The 24,845-nt window shown below is 37.6% G+C and overlaps 2 protein-coding genes across 5 annotated transcripts in view; one reads left to right on the top strand and one right to left on the bottom strand.

Annotated features, from left to right (window-relative positions):
* Window positions 1-262: 262 nt before the first annotated feature.
* On the top strand, window positions 263-6,094 carry LOC131929680 (2,3-bisphosphoglycerate-dependent phosphoglycerate mutase; the record flags this gene model as incomplete). The annotated part of the gene is given in 7 exon segments (XM_059286001.1): window positions 263-386; window positions 2,647-2,824; window positions 4,099-4,308; window positions 4,606-4,689; window positions 4,817-4,915; window positions 5,271-5,379; window positions 5,715-6,094. Coding segments are annotated over 6 exon segments (762 nt in total). The 3' UTR covers window positions 5,840-6,094.
* Window positions 6,095-11,313: 5,219 nt separating this feature from the next.
* The window catches only part of LOC131929685 (regulator of G-protein signaling 9-binding protein), a 62,032-nt gene continuing 48,500 nt past the window's right edge, over window positions 11,314-24,845 (bottom strand). For 2 of the 4 annotated variants that reach the window (XM_059286013.1, XM_059286014.1), the window contains exons 5-8: window positions 20,866-21,001; window positions 19,837-19,934; window positions 18,411-18,463; window positions 11,314-13,085 (exon numbers count right to left, since the gene is read on the bottom strand). In XM_059286013.1, coding sequence (XP_059141996.1) covers window positions 12,954-13,085; window positions 18,411-18,463; window positions 19,837-19,934; window positions 20,866-21,001 — 419 coding nt within the window. In that variant the 3' untranslated portion in view covers window positions 11,314-12,953. Of the gene's footprint in view, window positions 13,086-18,400; window positions 18,464-19,836; window positions 19,935-20,865; window positions 21,002-24,845 lie in introns of all 4 variants that reach the window. The other 2 variants (XM_059286015.1, XM_059286016.1) reach the window with 2 other exon arrangements.

Below are 24,845 nucleotides of genomic sequence, written 5' to 3'. Positions count from 1 at the left end.
CCCCTTTCACGGCCCCACACTCTTCCTCTGCCCGCCATTGAGGAACGGGGCGATCTTGTGTCGTGTCAGACGAGAAAGGAAGGGAGGTTATTGATCGTCTGCTAGGCTGGATGTTTCAAGAATCTGATGCTGTTTTTTTTTCCCCCCACACGACCAATTTTTTTCTCGTCTACTAGATCTAGTCGTCTGATGAGAGTGACACAGCTAAACTTTATAAGCACAGACATATTCATGTACAGGAAAAATAATCGAAACTCTATTATCTTATACCATAGAGTTTCCTTCCAACTACACATTCAAACACAAAATACGAAGTGGTTGAAGAAAACACAGTGTGCATTTGATTATTTTTAAATGCCAAAAATATTGAGCGCCATTTCGCACCGGTAAGGACACAAAAACACAGTTGTGTGAGGGAGGGTACGCTATTTACGATTACCGTGTAGTCGTTGCTGTAATATTTGAGAATAGGGGCTGGGGATTTCTAAAAGAAAGTATGTGTGTTAAATAACCGTGATTCCTATAGGGTGGTTAATTACATAACACGCATTCGACGTGCTTTACACACGGATCACCTGAATACAGGTCACGCCGCTGGCTTGCATGAAGGTGGTGTGGATTCGATACTCGCCCAAATGCGATTCTCTTTCTGCTGAGTGGGGTTGACTTCTGTCTGTATCATTTGTGTGGAGAATAACAAATCGGTCTGCGGTCCAGATATTGTTATGATAAGGTAAGTGTTTACATTATTTTGACGGCTTTGTTTCTCTTGATAGGCCTAATTAAATCCAATTTTTTAAACATCCATTGTTGAAGCGAACGTTATGAAACAACACTAACAATGAAATGAAAATGCCACTTGAATTTTAATCTAGAATCTAGACCTAGATCTAGATTTAAATCTAGACTCTAGTAGACTAGAACTTGATCTAAATCTAGATCTAGATCTAGTTTTCAATGCTTTAAGCGGGCAACTATTGAAATTGAAGGTTGAAAAGAATGCCTAAATCCAGCATTTATAATGTATACTCTATTGTTGTGTGCATGCCTTCACTGGGTTTGAATAGACCCCTGCAAACAGGCTTTTTGTTCAATTCCAGTGACTGCTCTAGATCCTGTAATTTCGTAAGCTGTGATCGTCACCTTTATATACTTCATATAAATTATAATTAGATCTAGATCTACAAGTTTGACGTGCAATGTATAAAAGTAAACAGATCCATAAAAAGATTATAAGGAAACTGTTAGTTAAGATTGTGTAAGTTATAACTCGACCTAAGTGGTTGACGGAAATGTTAATCAAACATTGTCAACTATTGTGAAAAATTAGCCTTTCAAGTGTGTGCTGTATACACAGTCCTCTCTAAGAGGTAACATCCAGTTTCTAACAATCTTTGTTTTCTTTTTCTCGTACACTACACAGCTTTGTATAACTTATTATAAAATTATACGCTGTTCTGTCTATGCTGATACAACTCATTTATAATCTCCCTTCTTTATATCCTACACGATCCTGTCCTTTCTTTCTTTTAAAAACACATTCTGTCTATCCTTACGCGATTGCATTCTATTTCTTTCATCCCCGTTCTCTCTATCCTGGCGCTTTTTTTTTCTTTCATTCACAAACACATACACTGTCATACACACACACCTCTGTGTGTCCTGATTGCTACTCACACAACACACCCCCCTCGTCAAACTCTCACAACACACACCACTCGTTCAACGTGAAGCGCTTGTCACAGTAATTACAGGAGGGGAGGATGGGGAGGGGGCTCGTATTTACATATCCACACAAGAACGCGCCCATACGGAATCAAAACAAAGGTTAGTAGCGGAAGTTGGCCGCGCCGAGGATTTATGGCGCGCCATCACACCGGTTCCTCCAAATATTGTCTTTAGTTTGGAATTTACTCGCCCTAGTAAAACAAATGCAGTACGGCTGTTGAAATGTCCGAACTTACACATCCAGGGTTTAGCGGGGACGCGGTGGTCTTTCACTTACCGGTTCAATCTGTCTTAGAGCTCATTATCGCCTTCGGGTCAAGGCCTGACCTTTGACCTTTAACGTTCTGGCTTGTGAGTTCAATGCAAGTCATCAGTACAACCGGGACACGACTTAGGCCTACCATTTTTGTGTACGCTTTTCTTTTCACACCATCGTTGTAGGGGGGGAGGGGGTGGGTGGAAAGAAACGTAGCGTCATTAGGCAAGGCTTGTTCTATTAGCGGCACTGAACACAAATCTGTGTTGCATCACTGTGTTGGAATGACAGGTTTAAACTGGATCCCCGCGCCTTCTTGTATTATAATCCCACCATTGCCCGATGTATTGAAACCGCACTAGTGATTCGTGTACTACGCTCGAACCAGTGGGTATTTTTTTCGTTTCGCAACAAACATATTTTAAATTATTTTTTCTTTTCCATGAACATTGTAATAACTAGAATCTAATATGCAGCCGGCTTTTCTAAATGTCAAACGACACGTGTTGTTGGAAGTATATTGATTTTTTTATGTATGTAATGTATGCCTACAATTAGGCCTGCTGCCTCTAAACATTTTTTTTTCCAACGAGCCTGTCTATTGTTAATACAAAAACTGTTGTTAAAGTGGTCAGATTCTCAAAATGTGATCTTTCTTTCAGGCCCGCCCTACCAGTAGAATAGAAACATTATGGAAGTGGCATCATGGCGACCAAGTATAAAATAGTTCTTGTTAGACATGGCGAGAGTGTCTTCACCAAACAGAATTTGTTTTGTGGATTCGCCCATGATGCAGATTTGACCGATGTGGGAATACAAGAAGCAATTCGTGCTGGACAGGTAGGTTATTTTCTTCACTGGGCTACCTTCTGCACCAGGGGCTGTCTGCTGACCAGTCTGTCTGCTGCACCAGGGGCCACCTGCTGACCAGACTGTCTGCTGCATCAGGGGCCACCTACTGCACCAGGGGCTACCTCCTTCACCATTGGCCACCTCCTGCACCAGGGGCTGTCTGCTGCACCAGGGCCACCTGCTGCACCAGGGGCCACCTGCTGACCAGTCTGTCTGCTGCACCAGGGGCTACCTCCTGCACCAGGGGCCCCCTGCTGACCAGACTGTCTGCTGCACCAGGGGCCACCTGCTGACCAGGCTGTCTGATGCATCAGGGGCCATCTGCTGACCAGGCTGTCTGATGCATCAGGGGCCATCTGCTGACCAGGCTGTCTGCTACACCAGGGGCCACCGCCTGGACAGGGGCCATCTCCTGCACCAGGCTACCTGATGACCAGGCTGTCTGCTGCATCAGGGGCCCCCTGCTGTATCAGGGGTTACCTCCAAAGCCGTCTGCTTCACTAGGATGATTACCTTGATTCAGCTGTCAACCTCTCCCACCCCTAATTATATGGATTTAAATTGTCTTGTAGCTATACAACTAACTGCCTTGGGATACAAAAGACTCAATTAGATAATAATATCCCGCCTGTTGCTTAATCATCCTGTGTCTTGGTTTTTGTACATGCATCCAATTTTCTTAAATGATCATGTGTGTAGTTCATTTGTAAAGCTATGAATTAATCTTGTCTTGAGAAACATAAAGGCTTAGTAGCATTTACCCACTTATATTATAACATATATATACCTAACACACATACTACCCCAGGAATAACAAACAGTAAATATTAGATTAGACATGCATAAAGTTCTTTTTTTTTATGAACGAGAGTAATAGGAAATTCCCAGAGCTACAACCTTGTGTTATGAAATATTTTAAAAAGTCTAAATACAAAATGAAATGTATTAATTTATAATGACTTATAACTAATCTAAACAGTTTTCTTTATATGGACAGTTAAGTAACTTAGTTTAAACTTAAAGCAATCACTGCTTCACTGTATGTGTAAGATTGAGATAAATCAAGTTTAATATTTAGGTCATGTTTACTGATAAAATAACATGACCTAAAAATCCAGCATCTCTGTTTAAATGTATGGGGTTATTTATCCTAAATAAGCATACAAAACAGTGGTTTAATTTCTTTAAAGATTTTTTTTTATGTATTTATTAAATCTATTTTAAACATGTATGTTGAATTTTGTCCTAATTTTACTTTGCAGCTGTTGAAAGAAAACAATTATGAATTTGACATAGCATTTACCAGTGTTCTAAAACGAGCAATCAAGACTTTGTATTATATCCAAGAACAGCTAGACTGCCATTGGTTGCCTGTCATCAAATCATGGCGTCTGAATGAACGGCATTATGGCGCTCTTCAAGGCCTTCATAAGGCTGAAACTGCAGCAAAATACGGAGAAGACCAAGTCAAGGTTATTATTCTAACCCATACATAGATACTAATTGCTTGTATACAGATTCAAAACTAAAAGATATCCAATAGATAAGGGTAGTTACTTAAAATAGCAACTGATAAAGATTAAATTCCCAAGTAAACAAATTGTTGTTTAATGAATATATTTGCAACTACGTTATTTGAAAGAGATAAACTAGGCTTTATTACAATATTTAATGAACATACTTGCAACTATGTATTTGAAAGAGATGCACAATGCATTGTTATCACATTTCGTGAACATATTTGTAACCGCATAATTTTTCTGGCACAGCTGTGGAGAAGATCGTACGATGTTCGACCCCCACCTCTAGAGAGAAATGACGAGAGATGGCCAGGAAAAGCCAGACAATACGCTGTAAGTCCTATCAAATTTGTATATTTTAATTTGCCTTAGGTTTAATTATTCACAACCATTAAAATATTTAATGTGGCATGTATGAAACGTTTTTAAAAAGTCACATAACTAAAACATTTTTGTTCAGGCTATGGATCAAGGCATGATTCCAACAAGTGAAAGTCTCAAAGACACAATATACAGAACATTGCCGTGCTGGTATGATCAAATTGTGCCAGCTATTAAGGTAATTCATTTACACCTGTAATTAACACATGCATTAAAAATATTTTTAATGAGGTCTTGTTTGGGGAACACTTAAAAAGGCAAACTTACTTATTCCATAAATAACTCTAAAAAATTTAAAGTGAAAAAAATTTTATTGCTCCAAATGCTCTAATCATAAATTCAGTAAAAAAAATTTATCGTGAAATTTTTATAATGTACCTATATTCATATATCTAAGAATATTGCATAATGTAAAAGTGGGGTCTTTTATATTTGAATTTATTTTGTTGACAAATTTTGCCTTTCATATAATGAATATTCCTGTTCTGTGTTTTTCTTACAGTGGTTAATTTATTTTTTCTATTTATCTGCAGTCAGGCCAAAAAGTTTTGATCATCGCACACGGCAACAGTCTTAGAGGAATCATCAAATTTTTAGATAAACTTTCTGATGAAGATATTGTTAGTCATGAAGTACCTACAGGTAGTTCTCCATCATTTACCCAATACACCTTGTTTGATTACTCTCAAGTTCTTAGCATCTACATAGTTTTATTTTTATTGACTACCAATACAAAATGTACATAGTTTTATACTTATCAACAAAGCCAAAAAAAAAACACCTCCGCAAGAGATAAAACAACTGTCATAATAACAATAAAATTAATACTATGTAGGTCTAAATGTCTTTTTTTACAGTTTTTATTTTATTTCAAGTACTCTGATTTTGAAATTTTTTATTTTAAAATAAGATTTCAGTATCTACATTTTTCATTTCAACAAGTTGATAAGCATGCCTTAATTCTTGACTTGTTCCAGGCATTCCAATGGTTTATGAGTTAGACGAGGATCTACAAAAGGTCACTAGCTATTACCTGGCATCGGACGAGGAGGTGGCGGCTGCCAAAGCATTGATAGCTGATCAAGGAAAAATCAAAAAATGATATTTATTTTATTTGTTCATTCATCCATATGTTACAGGTGCAATTAAAAAGATGACTTACCCAGACAAGCTTGTCCTGTTCTGGGTATATTTTTCTAATCATCTCTACTGTCTTAATGGAACTGATCTCCATTTTTATTGTAAAAACTGAAGATTTGGCTATTTATTGCACATTCTGTTGAGGCGCACACAGTTGTTTATTGTAGTGCATATCTTGTCATTAAATTTTTTGTACAACTAGAACTGTCTTAAGCATTTTTTTGTGTACAGGTAATAAATGTCAAAAATATCAAGAATATTGAAAATGTTTTATTTAAAGTAAGGGAACTAACCCAATATTTAAAAAAAATCTATAGTTATGATTGGGGGGAAAAGAATTATTTTAATTTGTCATAAATAAATTCTAATGTCTGTATGTAAGGATGTTTGAAAATGTTATCTCTTATCTTCAAAACCATTATCTTCTAACCATTTACATACATAAAAACATTACAGTACTCAGCCTTAAAATTGTGAAAAAAAAAGCTTACTTAGCTGTTGAATGCCCTTTAAAAATTCAAATATCAAGTTATTTATTTTTTATCATGCACGGGTAGAATTTAGAATCTTGCAGTGAACACCACGAAATTAATCACCAATGAACGGGCTTCGCTCAACGTCCTAATTTGTTCTCTGGGTAGTTTGATCAAGTGAACAGAAGTAACAGATATACAGCCGGGTGAAGGCGAGGAGTTGAGCTATTTGTTTAGCTGACATGATCAAGTGAACAGAAGTAACAGATATATAACTGGGTGAAGGCGAGTAGTTGAGCTATTTGTTTAGCCGACATGATCAAGTGAACAGAAGTAACACTGATATATAGCTAGGTGAAGGGGAGGAGTTGAGCTATTTGTTTAGCCGACATGATCAAGTGAACAGAAGTAACACTGATATATAACTGGGTGAAGGCGAGGAGTTGAGCTATTTGTTTAGCCGACATGATCAAGTCATTCTAGTGGGCTGGCTGAGTGGTTACGTTTTAATTTGTAAAAAAATAATAAGCTGTAGGCGTATTAAACTATCTAAATTGAGAATTAACACTGAAAGAACAAGGTGCCAACAGTGACAGCAAATATGTCCGATTCATATTTGAATAAGAGACAAAGTAGACATTTTGAAAATAAACATCTATCTATATATATAATTCTCTTCTTGGAGACCTTAGAAAACAAGCTGTAAGCGCGCTCCCTACCACCCCCACCCCTACATGGTCTGGTGAGCTGTGGTTCACGCTAAATGTTTTCAATCGTAGAGCCGGGTTTAGTGACGTCTATTAGGGGCAGATAATTTAGTTTGAAACGATTTTAAACCTAGGGGAGGTAACTAAGAGGAGTTTTCTTTCACGGGGGATGGGGTAAGGGGGTTATCGTCCTTAACGAGCTACTGATAGTGTTTTAAAGCAAATATGATCAGTGGCAGCATTGGTACTGTCGAATTTCCAAATTACGAATTACTGTAAAGTAGAAAATAAAACAACTAAATAGCGGCGTATGATACGCCGCGGGTCGGCTCGTTTTAAGAAGATTTGACTGTATGTAAAAACGGAGTTAAAACACCTGGGGGTCTAAGCTTGTTTCTATGAGACATTGTTTCTTCCAGACTTTTTTCTCCGGGGGGAGTGGGGGGCACTTGATATTTTCGGGGAGGGGCGGACACTGGTAAAAGTACATGTTTTCTATATAAATTCCATTTCGGGGGGAGGGGGGGGGGGGGTAGACTTTCTTCGGGGGGGGGGGGGGGGGGGGGGGGGAGGGGGACAGACCCCACCACCCCCCACCCCACCCCCGATGAGATGCCTGGAAGAAACTCTGCTCTGAGAATTTCACACCAGTATTTCGTAATATGTGATCGACGGAAGGTTGAGGAGATTATCACAAATATCAGCCTTTTCTGGTTTTGTTGATGAATCTGTTTGGATAAATTCGTATTCGATTTCTTGTATGTCAAGATTTTAAAAAATATTTTATTTGCACATACAAAGTAATTAAATACGGCTTATCGCATGTAATAGTGTGCTGTTATGTATCAACTTCTTCCATCTTCATTTATTTTTAATCTGAATGTTGTCTTAATATTAAGGAAATCAAAGAAGTATCAAGACAGTAACAACTTGAGTGACGTCACCGAGAGACAACTGAATTGTAAAAAAATCTACTGTCAAAACTCTTTTATCTAGATGGATAGAAGAAGAGAAAATCTACTGTCAAAACAATATTTTGTCTAGTTAAAATTTTAAAATAGAAGAGGGAAGACCAAAAACCAAATATGCAAAATTGTTGGAGAGGGGGTGAAGGGTGACACCCTCAACTACCGCACCGGACGCCCGACGAACGGACGCCATCGTATCAAGGTAATACTCGGTCCTTATTACTAAATTGATAGTAATCAGCTAGGATGTGCCTTGTAAAGGCATTCGAAGCAAGTAAGTTTGACAAGTTTTTGCTTAATAATTCTATGATCTACTTTGGTTATTAATAACAAATATTTTATTTTAATTAAATTACAAATTCCCTTTCCATGAAAAGGGATTTAAAAAAAACGAAAAAATGCTGACCACAAAATACATTTGTAGTTGGTAACAATAAGCGAGCTATTGAAACTCTTAAAATATACTTTGATATAAAGTCATGGTTTTTAATTTCTAATTACATTTGTTATTTAAATTAACATTTTGATACAAAAGAAATTTTCAGTTATAATTGTCTATCTTAATATTATTTTAATATATAATATCACAAAAAAATGTGTCTAGCTTGTAATTGATGCATTTTAAAAAGTTTTAAAATATTTTGCAGTTAAAGTGCAAGTTACCTCCCCTGGTCAATTTTTTTATTAACAATATTATTTTCACATCCTTCCACGGTTCAATGACTCGTATGTGCAAAGTCCTAGAATTTCTAAATCTTTCTCTGCAACTGCTCTCCCAAAATAAAATAAAAAACGTAGCAACAATAAATTTTCAGCACAACGGTTGTGTTGTTAATGTTAAATATCATATAATTCAACTAGAAACGTATTACTTTTAGAAGAAGATACAGGCCCTTTAATTTAAAAACAAGTTAATTAAAAAAGTTTAGTGACATTTATGCGCAATTTCCTTATGTTATCTAAAAATAGCTCTGACGTATAATGCTTGGATGCGTTCAAGCTAGAAGAACGATCGGTTTGTAGGTGTTTTTGTAATTTTAAAAGTTGTGACCGAACGAGAAGATATTTTTGAAAACTTTCTTCGGCAATATTGTTCTAAACTATGGCGGGAATCGATTGGTACATGTTTCAAGTCGCTAAGTGGTCTGGTTGCCGAGATATGGGCCAAAAACTGAATTTTTTCAAGGTTTTTTGGCTTTTCCGGGAAATATATGAAAGAAACCCGGAATTTTTATGGCCTATGCTCATTCTCGTAACTTGCTTAACACAATTGCTTTTGGAACTAGTCATCGATATTGCTTCGTTGAGGAGGAGATACGACTTAAAGCCCGGACACACATTCATCCATACATTCATTCATTCATTCATCCATCCATTCCCAGAAATGACGAGTTAATAAACACAATTCTCCAGAATGGAAATTGCGCTAAAAAATAAGTTCTTAGTTTGAAAACACCGTTTGAGTGTTTTAACCTGCTTTTTTAAAAGTGGAACACAAGTAACTAGCTAGGCCTGTTCTTTAAGGAAAACATTTCACTAGCTAGGCCTGTTCTTTGAAGAACACATTTCACTAGATAGGCCAGTTTTTTAAGGAACACATCTCACTAGATAGGCCAGTTTTTTAAGGAACACTAGCTAGGCTGTTATTGTGGTAGAACACGCGTCTTGAGAATAACGCACGATGACCTCATTACATAGTAATTACACGCTAATTAGGAAGGCTGAAGTTTTCGAGTAAAGCTAGAATACTTACAACATTTGCTAAACTATTTTATTTAAGAGAAGAAAAACAAAGGCGTCCATACGCTTCAAAGTCATCTCCCACTTTGTCAATTTATATGAAATGTTTAGCTTTTCATCGCACTTAAAAGCCTAGAGCTATGATTGCACAACTAGATGAAAGGCAAAAACAACTTGTAAGCAATAATTGAAGAGAACCACGCCAACCCTCCCCCAACCCCCAAACAAATACTGTTTCGCTAATTAGTATCAAGAACAGATGTATTCAAACCAATAGAAAATTTAAAGTTCACCGTTGTAATGCTATGAAATATTAAACATAATGAAGAGATAACTAAGTATGCAAGTCAGCAGTTGGAAAATAGCAGAGTGAGTTCCCTTGAAAAGGGAAGTATAAATTAAATATGTCTATTATTTAACAGTAGAGCAGACATAAGATAAAATTGTAGGAGGGGAGTGGGGGACCTTATTACCCATCCCCCAATATAATGAAATAACTGAGTATTCAGGTCTGTTGTTCGTAATTAGCAGAGTGAAAAGGAAAAAACAAGACTGCATGTATCTAAGCTAAGAATCTATTGAATGAAATTCAACCTTACAGTGTAGTCGGTATATGGATGTGTTCAGGGAGTTGGGGAGCTAAAACTTCATCCCCCGTGCCCCCATCCTTAGGCAAATTATAATTGTCTCACCATAAGATCTGCTATCACTAACTGGGATCCAGTGTGGTTTTCATTGATCTCGTTTCAATGTCATATATCCATATATATATATATATATATATATATATATATATATATATATATATATATATATATATATACATATATATATATAATATTATATTATATTATATATATATATATATATATATATATATATATATATATATATATATATATATATATATATATATATATATATATATATATATATATATATATATATATGAGTGTGTGCGCGCGCGCACAAACACAATTTCACGGACAATTTCATGGTACAATTTCCTGACTATCCACTTATGTTATAATGTTATATCTAATGTGTGTGCGTGTTGATGGTGAGATATGTATTTTACTATGAACAGAGAAAAACTTTCTGAAGCTACAAGATGAACAACCACATACACACGTTATTTTATGTGGTTTTTCACTGTTGAACTTTTGCCAGAGCTACCCAGAATTTTAAATTCTTTTAAAACGAAATCTCATCTCGTTAGTGTCATCTGCTAAACAGGTTAGTGTTAGAAGTTTGTTTTATTTTGTCTGTCACAATTTGGACTTACTTCTTTATCAGTAACGATTACCTAACTCAGGGTCAAATAGTTCTATTTTACCAGTATACCGTAAACATTCAATGTGCACTGACTACTAGGCCTATTATATCAATCAGCAGGTCTAAACAAGAGAAAATATAACCTCTGAATGAACAATTTTTAAACTGCTGAAAGCTGCTTCTTTAGAAACCAGTAGTGCAACACCAGCGCAGCCCAGTTCTCAAAAGCAGAAATCTCAATCATACAATCATTAAAAAAACAAAACAAGCAAGTACACTGAAGTGAATGTATTTAAAACTGGAAGAAATTGACAAAGCATCTCTCAGTCTATAAATAAATGCATCAGATATATACAGTAGAAGCAAATTAAAAAGATGTATAGGAGCATACATGAAATACATTTATAACCACTGTCGAGCTTAAAACATTAATGACCTATGTCTAGAGCCAAGCTTTAATGACCTGTGTCCACAGCCAAGCATTAATGACCTGTGTCCACAGCCAAGCATTAATGACATGTGTCCACAGCCAAGCTTTAATGACCTGTGTCCACAGCCAAGCATTAATGACCTGTGTCCACAGCCAAGCTTTAATGACCTGTGTCCACAGCCAAGCATTAATGACCTGTATCCATAGCCAAGCTTTAATGACCTGTGTCCACAGCCAAGCATTAATGACCTGTATCCATAGCCAAGCATTAATGACGTGTGTCCACAGCCAAGCATTAATGACCTGTGTCCACAGCCAAGCATTAATGACCTGTATCCATAGCCAAGCTTTAATGACCTGTGTCCACAGCCAAGCATTAATGACCTGTATCCATAGCCAAGCATTAATGACGTGTGTCCACAGCCAAGCATTAATGACCTGTATCAACAGCCAAGCATTAATGACGTGTGTCCTAATTAAAACATCAGAAAATCAATCTCCATATTAAAACATTGATAGCCAATCTCCGATACTACAAACAATGACGACTTATGTCAGAGACCATGCATTATGACGTTTGCCACGTATCACCAACCAGCAGTATCTGGCAACAACCATCAATAATCTGTTGCAAGTACATGTCACGGCCAGGGCTTAGTATCTGCATCTATAATTCTCTTGTGTCGTGGCTATTCAACTTGTTTGATCCATAATGACCAAATCTAAATTTTTATAGATCGACCTTGATCTATCGCTCCGACCGAAAACAGACCATTTTCGATCCATGCTGTTTTATCAATATATATGTAGGCTTTTACATCATAATCATAATCTCTCGCAGTCTCTTACCATAACTAATATGCATTTTTTTAAATACACATTTTAATTAATTATTCATACATTTAAATTACCCGATTTTCAAATCATTTGCATAATTGAATATAGGGGTAAAAAAAAAATGGCAGAGCCGGGTTCCAGAGTGAAGCAAAATACCCAAGAATTGTTGAGTCCAGAGTTTCCATTGTGAGTTCCTTGTTTACAGAATACATGCAGTAGTGTGTACATACAGGAGTATACACGGCGTGTGAACACATAAAAACATAAACATTAAAAAAATATTGCAGATTGAAATGAATTCATTGCATCCGTCGCGTGTGTTATTACATCACAACATGTGAATAATCGCTTAAACAAACTAAACATTGTCAGAAAATTAAGTTAACATCCTAATAATTTAATGTTCATTTTAATAGAATAAAATAAAGCGTTTATTTTTCAAATTATGCCATAACACCAGTGATCCATTTATTTTTGTTGACGTCGTTTCCATAGTAACGATCTGTCTAAATACATTCAGATATGGTTGTATTAAACAAACCTCACGCTCTCTGATAATCCATACACACTCACACATTTGATTTTACTTTACACGTGCATGTTGATGGTCTTTAAAAAAAACATGTGACCACATTGACTCGATGCTTTAGCTTTGTGAAGAATCTTTCGGGGCCAGTGCTATGCTGAGACCAATGATGCCCGCAATGACAACTACAACGCCTAGTACGATCACCGTTATCCATATACATTTTCTATGTCGTGGACTTCCTGTGTTTACCTGTAAGAAAATGTTTATTTATAGAAATAGATAAATATATAGAACAGGCCAATATTTTTTAAAGAATAGTATATATATATATATATATATATATATATATATATATATATATATATATATATATATATATATATATATATATATATATTTGGCTATAGACACACACAGACACATAATATATATACACACATATATATATATATATATATAGTTATTTATTTATTTATATATTTATTACGTGCTTACGTGCGTGTGTGTGTGCGTTTGTGTGCGTTTGAATAGTATATAGATATATATATATATATATATATATATATATATATGGCTATAGACACACACAGACACATAATATATATACACATATATATAAATATGTATATATATATATATATATAGTTATTTATTTATTTATATATTTATTTATTTATATGTACGTATGTATATGTGTGTGCCTATATATGCGTGTGTATGTGTATATGTACATATATATGTATGTATGTATATATGTGTGTGTGCGTGCTTACGTGCGTGTGTGTGTGCGTGCGTTTGAATGTGTGCCTGGGTTTCTCACAACGGAAGTTTGTACACTATACAAGAACTGTGAAACTTCAGTAAATTTTACTGTAAAGGTATTTTGCCTTTCTAGTCAACATAGATCTACTGTATTCACAACAAATAGATTCCATTGGGTAAATTTTGCTGAGTGTATTAAGCCATACACCACGGCCACGTACTTACAAGTTGCAACACTTTAAATATTCATCTTTTATGTTCATCATAAATAGCTATTGGATGAACTTTTTGATTAAGAATTTTAATATTTGACAGTTGAAAAGTAGTATACTTTATTAAACAAAAACCAATTGCACTCAACTACTTCTTATTGCGATAAATTGTTCTTCTTAATAGCTTTTGTATTCACCTATCCTACGTGTAAATTGTAACTAGGATAATTATAAGTCTGGTTCTGATGCACTGTAAATTGCATGTCGCATTGGGTCAGATGTTTTCTTTTTGAGGCCTATCTAGAAGAGAAAATGTATTATTCAATGATTTTTCTTTCTTTTATACGGAATTTTTAAAAAGATAGGCGCATCATCAATCGGTGCGTTTTTTGTTTTCTTTAACTTGGGTTCAATTAATTTCAAATGCAACAATCAATACTAATTAGCTTTAAGATAACAGAAACTGTGGTGAATAATTGAATACACTCGGGGTCAACGAGTTTTAGGTCATAATTAATTTAACTACAGTTATTTTAATGAACTTTTTAAAAATCATTTTTCTCTTATGACTTTGAAGTTGTTAAGTAGGTATGTGAAGCGAACTGAGTGAACTATTGGCATCAGAAATTAAGATGACGAACACAAAATCGAAATTGAACATTTAAAATGACTTTTTAAATATTTAGACATGTTAAATAACTTAAAAGTTTTCTTTTTTAATTTTATTATGATGCTTATTTAAGCATTAGTATGAAATAAACCCACGAACTATCAGGGACGAATTGTGAAAGAAAATTGCGAAACAAAACGGTAGCGTAGTGAGATACGGCATATGTTAAAAAGCGCCATGGGATTTCGTCGAGACAACGCTAGTCAATTTTCTACCAATGACGACACGACTCGCTGAAATCTAAAAATAAACTTACAAAAATAACCCCGGGTATTTTGAAATGTGTACCTCGAGAGACTAACCTAGACCGATCATTGGATCAATGCGCTGCTATTAGAAGCTTAGCGAGGGAGTTACTTTAAAGCTACTACAATCATACGCAATTCACGATGACGTCTACACAGACAAAAACTGATACGCAGACAATAAGTTGCGGCTGCAGAGTTATTTAGAGCGTGACATATTTTTTTCTACTTCTGCTATATAACAGTTCGGTATCGACATATATTTTCTGAGTATCTAATGGGGTAGATGTTAAGATAAGTATTGGTATCAATTTAGCCAAACTAGCCAATTTAACCGCGACAATGCCTTGTTTACGTAAGTTCATACTTGTAGATCGAAATAAACAATACGAAGATAAAACCTACAACTAATTCTAATACGTATTTTTAGCCGCAGAAATGGAACACTTTAAAAATTCCTCACTTGAAAAACAGAAGAATATTTGAGGTAGATCTAGAAGAGTTTACGTTCAAGATATAGATCTAGTGTTCCATTTACGTCTAATCTCCTATGCAAATTAATGTCTTCTCTTAAATTATGATCTAATAAGATCAGGTATCAAATCTGTTTAGCTCTGTGATGTTGAATAATGCAGTAAGGAGATGAATCAGGTCTGGTATTTCCCTTACAAGTAGACTTTGCTTTCCATCTAGTCTTATCTCCTCAAAAGAAACAATGGTGTTAACCGTGGAAAAATATCTGGCACGCGATATTCAGGCGAAATGGCACGCGCTGTGAGATCATACCACAGTGGCACGTGCTTACGGCAGATCACGCGAACCCAGGGAAAGCCTAGCTCTGATCACGTTCGTGACATAGATCAAATCACGTCTGCAACCTAACATCAAATCTCCATAGATCAAATCACGTGTATAATATAGATAAAACCGCACTCAAACTTCAAACAAACGGACGCGCACACAAAATCTACAATGGCCGCTAACTTCCGGTTTGTCGAAGACATTCTCCGGCTCCAGACACTGAGACCACGTGACCCACTGCCATGTTGAACCCTCGCTCCTCCAGTATTTACCGATCTCACGTCACTCCCACCCCAACCTCCCTCCTTATTGTTTTACCTCCGTATATTTATTTTCCCCTCTCGCCCGTCTCACCCCCCCCACCCACTTCTCACACACGCTGCCCCACCTAGTTCCCCCCCCCCCCCTGCCCCATCAATCAATAAGGATCCCTTGCTTTTATTCTAGAAACAGTCGCGGGTTTCACAAGCCAGAAATTCACACAGTCAAAGTTTTCTTCCTTGGTTTGACGGTCAAAGATTAACTTGTGACTGCGCATGCGCTAAACATCAAATTCTAGAGGGTGGCCTGAAGTGTTTCTTTCAGAATTTTTTTCTCCGGGGGGCACTTGAAATTTTCGGGGGGGGGGGGCGTACTGGTAAAAGTATATATTTTCTATATAAATTATTTTTCTTTCGGGGGGGGGCAGAAGTTATTCGGGAAGACCCCCCCCCCCCCCCCACCTCACCACCACCCGAAGAGATGCCTGAAAGAAACTCTGGAGTATTGCGGGGGTTGGGGTATTGAAATTTGATCCTATTAAGCATGGGTCCTTTTAACATACACTACCATCCCGTGATGTGCAATCTCTCTGAGACACAACCATCCCGTGATGTGCAATCTTTCTGAGACAGATAACGTGATGTGCAATCTCTCTGAGACACATCCCAGGATGTGCAATCTATCTGAGACACATCCCAGGATGTACAATCTTTCTGAGACACATCCCGTGATGTGCAATCTCTCTAAGACATTCCAGGATGTGCAATCTCTCTGAGACACATCCCGTGATGTGCAATCTCTCTGAGACACATCCCAGGATGTACAATCTCTCTGAGACACATCACGTGACGTGCAATCTCTCTGAGACACAACCCGGGATGTGCAATCTCTCTCAGACACATCCCGGGATGTGCAATCTTTCTGAGACAGATTACGTGATGTACAATCTCTCTGAGACACATCCCAGGATGTGCAATCTCTCTGAGACACAACCCGTGATGTACAATCTCCCGGAGTTCCAATTCTTTCTTCTGGTGAACGTTACGGGGCTAAGGTCAGGAGTGTGTATTTAAGTCTTCTGCAGAGTGAGAGGAAATCTATAAATGGGACGGGTAGGGGGACGGGGAGGGCGCTGTTTCAGACAGTCATCTTGTAAAATTCTAGACAAATTGTGTAGACACAACCAATGAAACGAAGGGGGGAGGTGGTGAGGGAGGGAGTGGGTTCCTAGATTGGATTCTATCTGTGGCGAGCTAGGTTTGGTCAGGGTTTTTTGTTTACACAACTTTTATCCCCAACTATTGTGCGTCCTATAAGCTTGGCAGTTCCGTTAACAGTTTTAAAATTTCAATTTACATTAAATATTTGTATTTAACTTTCTTTTTAAAATTTAATTTAATTTTTATTGTATTTATCCACTGTGTTACACCCAACAAATATTAACTGTTTAAATGGTTTTTTTAGATTTAAAGGGATTATTGATGTTACTTGTTTGGCGAACTTTTATATAAGTTTTAGAGATTTTTCGCAAGTTATCGGCGTTTTGATCTGGCCAACGTTATTGTATCCTGATGGTAAAAGATATTAAAAGGATTGGGAAAGTAGCCAACGTAAAAGATGAATCGACACATATTTTACACATACATTAATTTCTAAGATTTCTAATTTATGTAACTTATCTTAGTATTTTTTACCCTAACAAAAACATGACTATTCTATTCCTATATACAAATACCGACAACATACTAACCCATACACACTGACAATTTACTAACAATCTGTAAACCTACTAAAAAATGTAACATACTAAAACACACTGAAACCTGACAGTAAACTGACATATACAAAATCCTGAAACTTACTGACACAAAACCTTGCAACAAACTGACACATACACAATTATGACAACCCACTACACATAAAAAATATGAAAACCTAATAGCTCATAAGATATTATTTAAAAAAAACAACCACCACATATTTTTTTCAACCTGACTACGTACAAGCAATTACACAAATCTGACAACCTACAGAAATGCACATACAGCAACCTGACTACGTACGAACACATACACAAACCTGACAACCTAATGATATAAAACCAAGCAACCTACTGCACAGAAACCTGACTACGTACGAACACGTACACAAACCTGACAACCTATTGACATAAAACCTAGCAACCTACTGCACATACAGAAACCTGACTACGTACGAACACAAACCTGACAACCTATTGACATAAAAACTAGCAACCTACTGCACATACAGAAACCTGACACCTATTGACATAAAAACTGGCAACCTACTGCACATACACAAACCTGACAACCTATTGACATAAAACCTAGCAACCTACTGCACATACAGAAACCTGACTACGTACGAACACGTACACAAACCTGACAACCTATTGACATAAAGCCTAGCAACCTACTGCACATACACAAACCTGACAACCTATTGACATAAAGCCTAGCAACCTACTGCACATACACAAACCTGACAACCTATTGACATAAAGCCTAGCAACCTACTGCACATACACAAACCTGACAACCTATTGACATAAAACCTAGACCCTACTGCACATACAGAAACCTGACTACGTACGAACACGTACATGAGCGACAGCTAGAGAAGGAGCGTCTTGTTCAACATCTGGCGTGTCAATATCTGTGGGGAAATTAACGAACCGTTTTAATTAGCCAGCACAAATTAACGGATTAAATATTTTTAATAATCCAGCATGAATTAACAAATCTAATATATTTTTATTAGCCAGCATAAATTAAGGAATTTTAGCCTGCATAAATAAAAGAATTAAATATTTTTAATTAGCCGGTATAAATCAATGAATGACGCTTTTTAATTGGCCAGCATAAATTAACAAAGCAAATATTTTTAATTAGCCAGCATAAATGAACGGATCAAATATTTTTAACTAGCTATCAAACGATTAAAACCCTCTAAGAAATTATCGATTAATGGATAAAATGTTATTGGTTTTTTTTCCAATTCAACTCAAATTGAGTCTTATAGTTTATAACAAAGACACTCCCCACCACAGCCCTTCCTATTGAAGTTTGAATTATCGCTACAACCTTTAGATTATAAAGCTATCAAGTTTCCGTTTTGGTACGTCTACTCAGCTACGATTTAATTACTTGTGTGGGGAGTAGTTCTCTAGTAACTACTTAATTATTTTCATGTGTTGCTACTGTGTGCTTGGGCTATAGATTTAAGACAATCAATAGGCATGAATCTAGTTATCAACTCTATACACCAGTGCTTCTCAAAGTGTGGGATGGGCTCCCCATGCGTAAAGTAATAGTTCAAGATTGATTAAGTTTTTAATTAAAACTCAGTTTACCGCGCGGTCACTAAGAAAAAATGCGCGGGTGAGTGACTCTATGAGTGCAAACAGAGAAATAAACCCTGTATTTTAACATTTCATTCTTATCTATAGTGTACGTTCATGCCCAGTGGCGTAGGCAAGATTTTGTTAATTAGGGGTCACTTTTTATCCATATGTGTGCGTGCGTGAATGTATGCGTGTGTGTGTGATTGTGCGTGTTTATGCGTGCGTGTATGTGTGTGCGTGTGTGTAAAACAACCTATAGCTCTAATTTAACATGAGACAGCTGTCGTTTGGGTGGCAGGGGGGAAGGGGGGGGGGGGCAGCAGGGGGAGGGGGTAAGTGCCCATGTGGGTGTTGTAACCCTACCTAACACACCCTGCCAACGCCTCTGCTCGCCACACTAGAGAAAAAGAGCAAATATTTTATCACTCTTTAAGTTCTTCAAGTAAAAAAAATTCAATATGAAAATACTTTTCAGTTACTAGCAAGATTAGCATACCATCGATTTCCTTTCTACCGCCGGCGTAAAGATCTCATCCGTGTGATGGCTCATTTGCATATGAGAAAGTAATGTATGAGTAGGTGACAGTCGGTACTCACCAATCTTAGTATGATCCATGTCCGAGGTGACAGTCAGTACTCACCAATCTTCGTATGATCCATGTCCGAGGTGACAGTCAGTACTCACCAATCTTCGTATGATCCATGTCCGGCTTATAGTCCCATGGGTTCACGTCCATCATTTGACTTGTGGCGTAGCACATCTCCTGTAGGGTGGCCACTTTCCTGGGGTGGGGGAGGGGGGGGGTACAAATTATTCAGCGCCGATGAATATTCATGAAATTTTATTTTCACATTTTAATTTTTTTTTTGTTTAGAGACGCGTCACAAAGCTGACACCAACTTAATTAACTTTTCTAAATTTCAATCATTTATAATTAGCTAAGTTGTTGGCCTTCTCACGAGCTGAATTTGGTTTAGTTTTTTTTATTTGGCATATTTTATTTTTATTTTTTTAATTTGCATTGTTTTAAGTCTCAGAAAATAATGTAAATCAACAAGCGGAAATTAAACTATTTTAAAATAAAAATTCTGCTTTTAACCCTATTCTAACACTAAGTGGGTCAATTAGACCCGTATAATTTTAATATTAAGTTCCTTATTCGAGCCTGACGGTCTTTGAGGCAAATGAAGCATAGTTAACCTGTTTCTGTGACCTCGGCATATCAAGTAATAGTGCATTTTTAATATAGTAGTCTATCCTTTCTTTTATTATTTTAATAGTATAACAGTATAACTATTATTATTTACAACATTAATTTTAGTTTCCAGGTATTTTATTGGTATAATTTGTATGCATGCATATAAAACTAGACTTGAAATATAAAAAGTACTACAATTACTACCAATTGATTACACCGATTATTAATTGGAACTAACTGTGCTCCGTATAATTTTTATATAATGACAAAGTTGATGTTTTTTTTTATTACCAACTAGATCAACGTCCGCCAATCTCAGTATGCACTTTTTAGCTTAATTGCTAACACAACTTTTTAGGTCTATTTCTACTTTTTCCAAAATGTCTGTCTGGTTTGTAATTTTCTGCTTTGAACCCAGTTTTATTTCGATTCAATTTACCCGATACCAATTAATCTTTCAACAAGTGAAGATTAGTTCCACAAAACTTCGCCGCAATTTTCAATAACCGAATTACCGTTCTAAATAAGAGAACTCTTCCCGGTCCGCGAGCTTCCTCTCTAGGCTAGAGTTGTCTGTCAGTTCTGTCCCGGCCGTGCATTTTTTGTGAGCCAAGCACTCGCTGATGCCAGTCTGGATGAGGGCAGTGGAACCTGGGGAACATAGACGGGAACAAGTGTTGGTCTAGATGGGAACAGACGGGAACATGTGTTGGTCTAGATGCGAACATGCAAGGGACCTATTATTGGTGTATATGGGAACAAAAAAGAGATCTTAGTCTAGATGGGAACATGCACATTATTAAAACTATGGTCTCCAATTGTTGATTGGTATACAACAATTTTATTACGATAATACAACTGTCTTAGAGTCTAGGTCATGTGACACAACTTTTATTGTGTAAAAAGCATTTTTTTAAAGCGTACTATTTTCTTGCCCCAGATCCATAGGGCAGATGAAGTAGAGTTTATCGGTTTTAACTAACTCGGCATATCGAGAAATAGTGTGGTCAGCTCTATGCCCGGTCACCTAATTTCCTTAAGTAGGTCAAAGCTGGGCAGACCCGGGGAGCGTCCACAGACTTCAACGCATCTATATCCGACCTTGACATTGGTAGGTATAGTGTGGTCAACACCATGACCAGCCGTCATTACTTTATCAAATTTGTTTAGTCAGGTACTAATTAAAGCTGAATTGACTCAAAAAAATTAACCATGGTGATTATTACTGAGAAAAGTACAAGAAGGTAAAATAAACATTTTTCGATGATTCATAAACTGTTGGAATAATTGAATAGTGCTCTACTAGAAGATTCCAGTGTGTCCTGACGAAAGTTTGGAGAATCGACTAGTCCAGGAAGTGACGTGTCGGCCTTACAGTCCCAGAGGTCACAAAATGTCTGGTCGATCAATCAATTCAACAGCTGGTTTTTATCTGGCAGACTAGAATCTTAGTCTGGTTTCTAGATCAAGACTAGAATCTTAGTCTGGTTTATAGATCAAGACTAGAATCTTAGTCTGGTTTCTAGATCAAGACTAGAATCTTAGTCTGGTTTCTAGATCAAGACTAGAATCTTAGTCTGGTTTCTAGATCAAGACTAGAATCTTAGTCTGGTTTCTAGATCAAGACTAGAATCTTAGTCTGGTTTCTAGATCAAGACTAGAATCTTAGTCTGGTTTCTAGATCAAGACTAGAATCTTAGTCTGGTTTCTAGATCAAGACTAGAATCTTAGTCTGGTTTCTAGATCAAGATTACGTCTAGAATCTTTGTCTAGTTTTAACTAGCAAGAATAGAAGTCTTTGTATGCATATACATACATATATAAATAAAAAAAAATTTTAAATTTAAATATATATATATATATATATATATATATATATATATATATATATATATATATATATATATATATATATATGTGACTAGGGTAGGCCTAGCCACTAGTTACAAATCTGATAACGAACGATAAGCCGAGACGCAGTATAAAGTCTGATGTAACCGATAGCAGGTGGCTTATTGAAGTCGGTCTGATAACAATCTCAAAGGCAACGCGTGCTATTTTGGGAAACGGTATGAGAAGTTTCAGACGAGCTGTCAACTTTGATGGATGGGACGCAGATGTTTTAGTGAATCGGACGGTACGTCAGAAACTGCGACAGTAGTATTCGGATACATCGATTACAAGTATCGATTACGGAAATGGAGACAAGTACGACTACGATTTCAAGGCATAAATAGGAGGGGACGACAGAACTCGCTCTCTTCCCGTTTCGAGGCCCTTTCCGTTTCATCGCTTGCTTTAGATCAGTCAGTCTGCGTGACAATACTCAAGTTGGTTATACTGTGTTAAGAAGGATTATAGACATGTGGATTCAGTTATATAAAGCCTAGTGAGGACTGTTAGGGGGTCAGTTGATTCAGACTATTATTGTGAAACATCTCTGTTGATTCATTGTGTTATATTGAAGCATTTCTTGATTCATGTAATAAAAGGATCAATAGCGAACCTGCATCTTCGAGTCTTTCTACTGTAGTCGATGTTGTGTAGCATGAGTGGTTCAACTCGTTACAATTGGCGTTGTCGGGCAGGATAGACTCAGGAAGGTTACATGTGGCGCTGCGAGCAGGGTAACTGTTCGCTCGTTACAATTGGCGTCGTCGGACCAGGATGAATTAAACTAGACTTGCCGTTTTAGGCACCCATAGTCAACCTTGTGCATAACTGTGTTTTGTGTGTATGTGAATTCGGACATTCAGGAACTGTGAAAATCGAGGAAAATTTTTTCATATACACACGGTAAGAAAGAACTCTTTTGTTTTACTTACGGAATAAAATGTCTACTCTGGACGAGAAGCAGACCCATATAGTGGTCCTACCCAGAGAGTCCCACATTAACAAATTTTACGGGGACGGTGATCCCACTTTAACCAACAGGTTCAGTGAAGAGGTCAAAGCGGCCTGGGCCTCGAGAGGCATGTCACCAGAGGAAAGATTAAGACTGCTGATGGGCAGCATAGGAGAGACGGTTAGGGCAGAGGTCAAATGCCATGATAAAACCATCCAATCAGATCCGGATAAGGTGCTGGATCTGATTATGGAGACCTTTGGGGAGAGACGGTCGGGATCGCAACTGCTGGCAGGGTTCGTAGGCTTAAGGCAGAGAATGGCGGAGAGTGTGATGGAGTACTCACACCGGATGAATAGGGCCTTTGATTCGGTAAAGGTCAAAACACCGGACATTGATGTACGCCTACTGAGGGACCATTTCATTGAGGGGCTGGCAACCCCGATCCTAAGAAGAGAGTTGAAAGAGGAGGTCCACAAAGAACCGCAGTTGACCTTCCTTCAGGTCAGGAACTCAGCGATCCGCAGGTCCGAGGATGAGGACCAATCAAACTGTTCGGTGGACAAAGTCGCTGTGCCTGAACAGAGACAATCCCCACCCACAGGGGCCGACACGATTGAGACCATGATGGCTCAACTGTTGGCCCACCTAGATAAGGTTGACCAACGCTTGAAGTGGTTGGAAAGCAGGTCAACAGCTGAGAATCAGGAAAAGAACGGTACAAAACAGGGACGGGTTGGACGGCCGCGTCCGGCCAAGCCATCACTCCAATGGACGGCCGACGGTCGACCAATTTGTTTGTCTTGTTCACAACCCGGACATATGGCACGGTACTGCCAGGGAAACGGTCGTCCTCTGTAAGGCAGGGCCAGGCTACAGAGGGGCGAGGGTATGGCCCAAGAAGCAAAATGATGGGAGTCTGTCCCGAAATGGTGATTACGATTGGGGACATCGCGGTGAAGGCAATTGTGGATACAGGCTCCCAGGTGACGACAATCACGGAAAATTTTTACACCAAATGGATGAAAGGAAAAGACCATAGGTTGAGGTCTGACACATGCATGCGCCTGACGGCAGCTAATGGACTAACCATTCCATACTGTGGTTATTTTCTGGCGGATGTCGTGGTGGCAGGACATAGGTTGAAGCAGGTTGGGGTGTTCGTTACGAAACACAACCTAGAGACAAATGTGTCAAATATACCTTGCCTGTTGGGCATGAATATTCTTGGCCAGTTGCCAGAATTTCTTACAAATATTGTCGGATCGACCACACCAGGTCGGGGATCCAAGTTGGCCAGGTTTGCCAAGACCAGAGGAAGGACAGCAGTCCCGGCAAACACGGTCAAGGCAATCACATTACAAATTGGTGATAGAAGCGTGAATGGTGATGTGATGATAGAACCATGTGGCGCCGCACTGAGGGCAGGCGTCGTGTTACTGCGGACATACACATCAGCGGAAAATGGACTAGTTCAAGGATTAGTGGCAAATGTTTTGGATGAAGAAATTTTTATACCGCCTAATACTCTGGTAGGAGTACCACAGAACGTCGAGGTACAAAGGTCGGCACAGTGCATCGAACTGATCAATACCAGTAGTAATGAAGTAACAATTAGGTCGGTCAATGTGACGGCCGAGGTGAAGAAAA

Source organism: Physella acuta, unplaced genomic scaffold (assembly GCF_028476545.2).
Source record: "Physella acuta isolate Inbredline_101_S28 unplaced genomic scaffold, ASM2847654v3 ptg001662l, whole genome shotgun sequence".
Lineage (NCBI taxonomy): Eukaryota > Metazoa > Mollusca > Gastropoda > Physidae > Physella > Physella acuta.
Note: the sequence above shows the minus strand (reverse complement) of the source record. Positions and strands in the feature narration are given on the sequence as shown.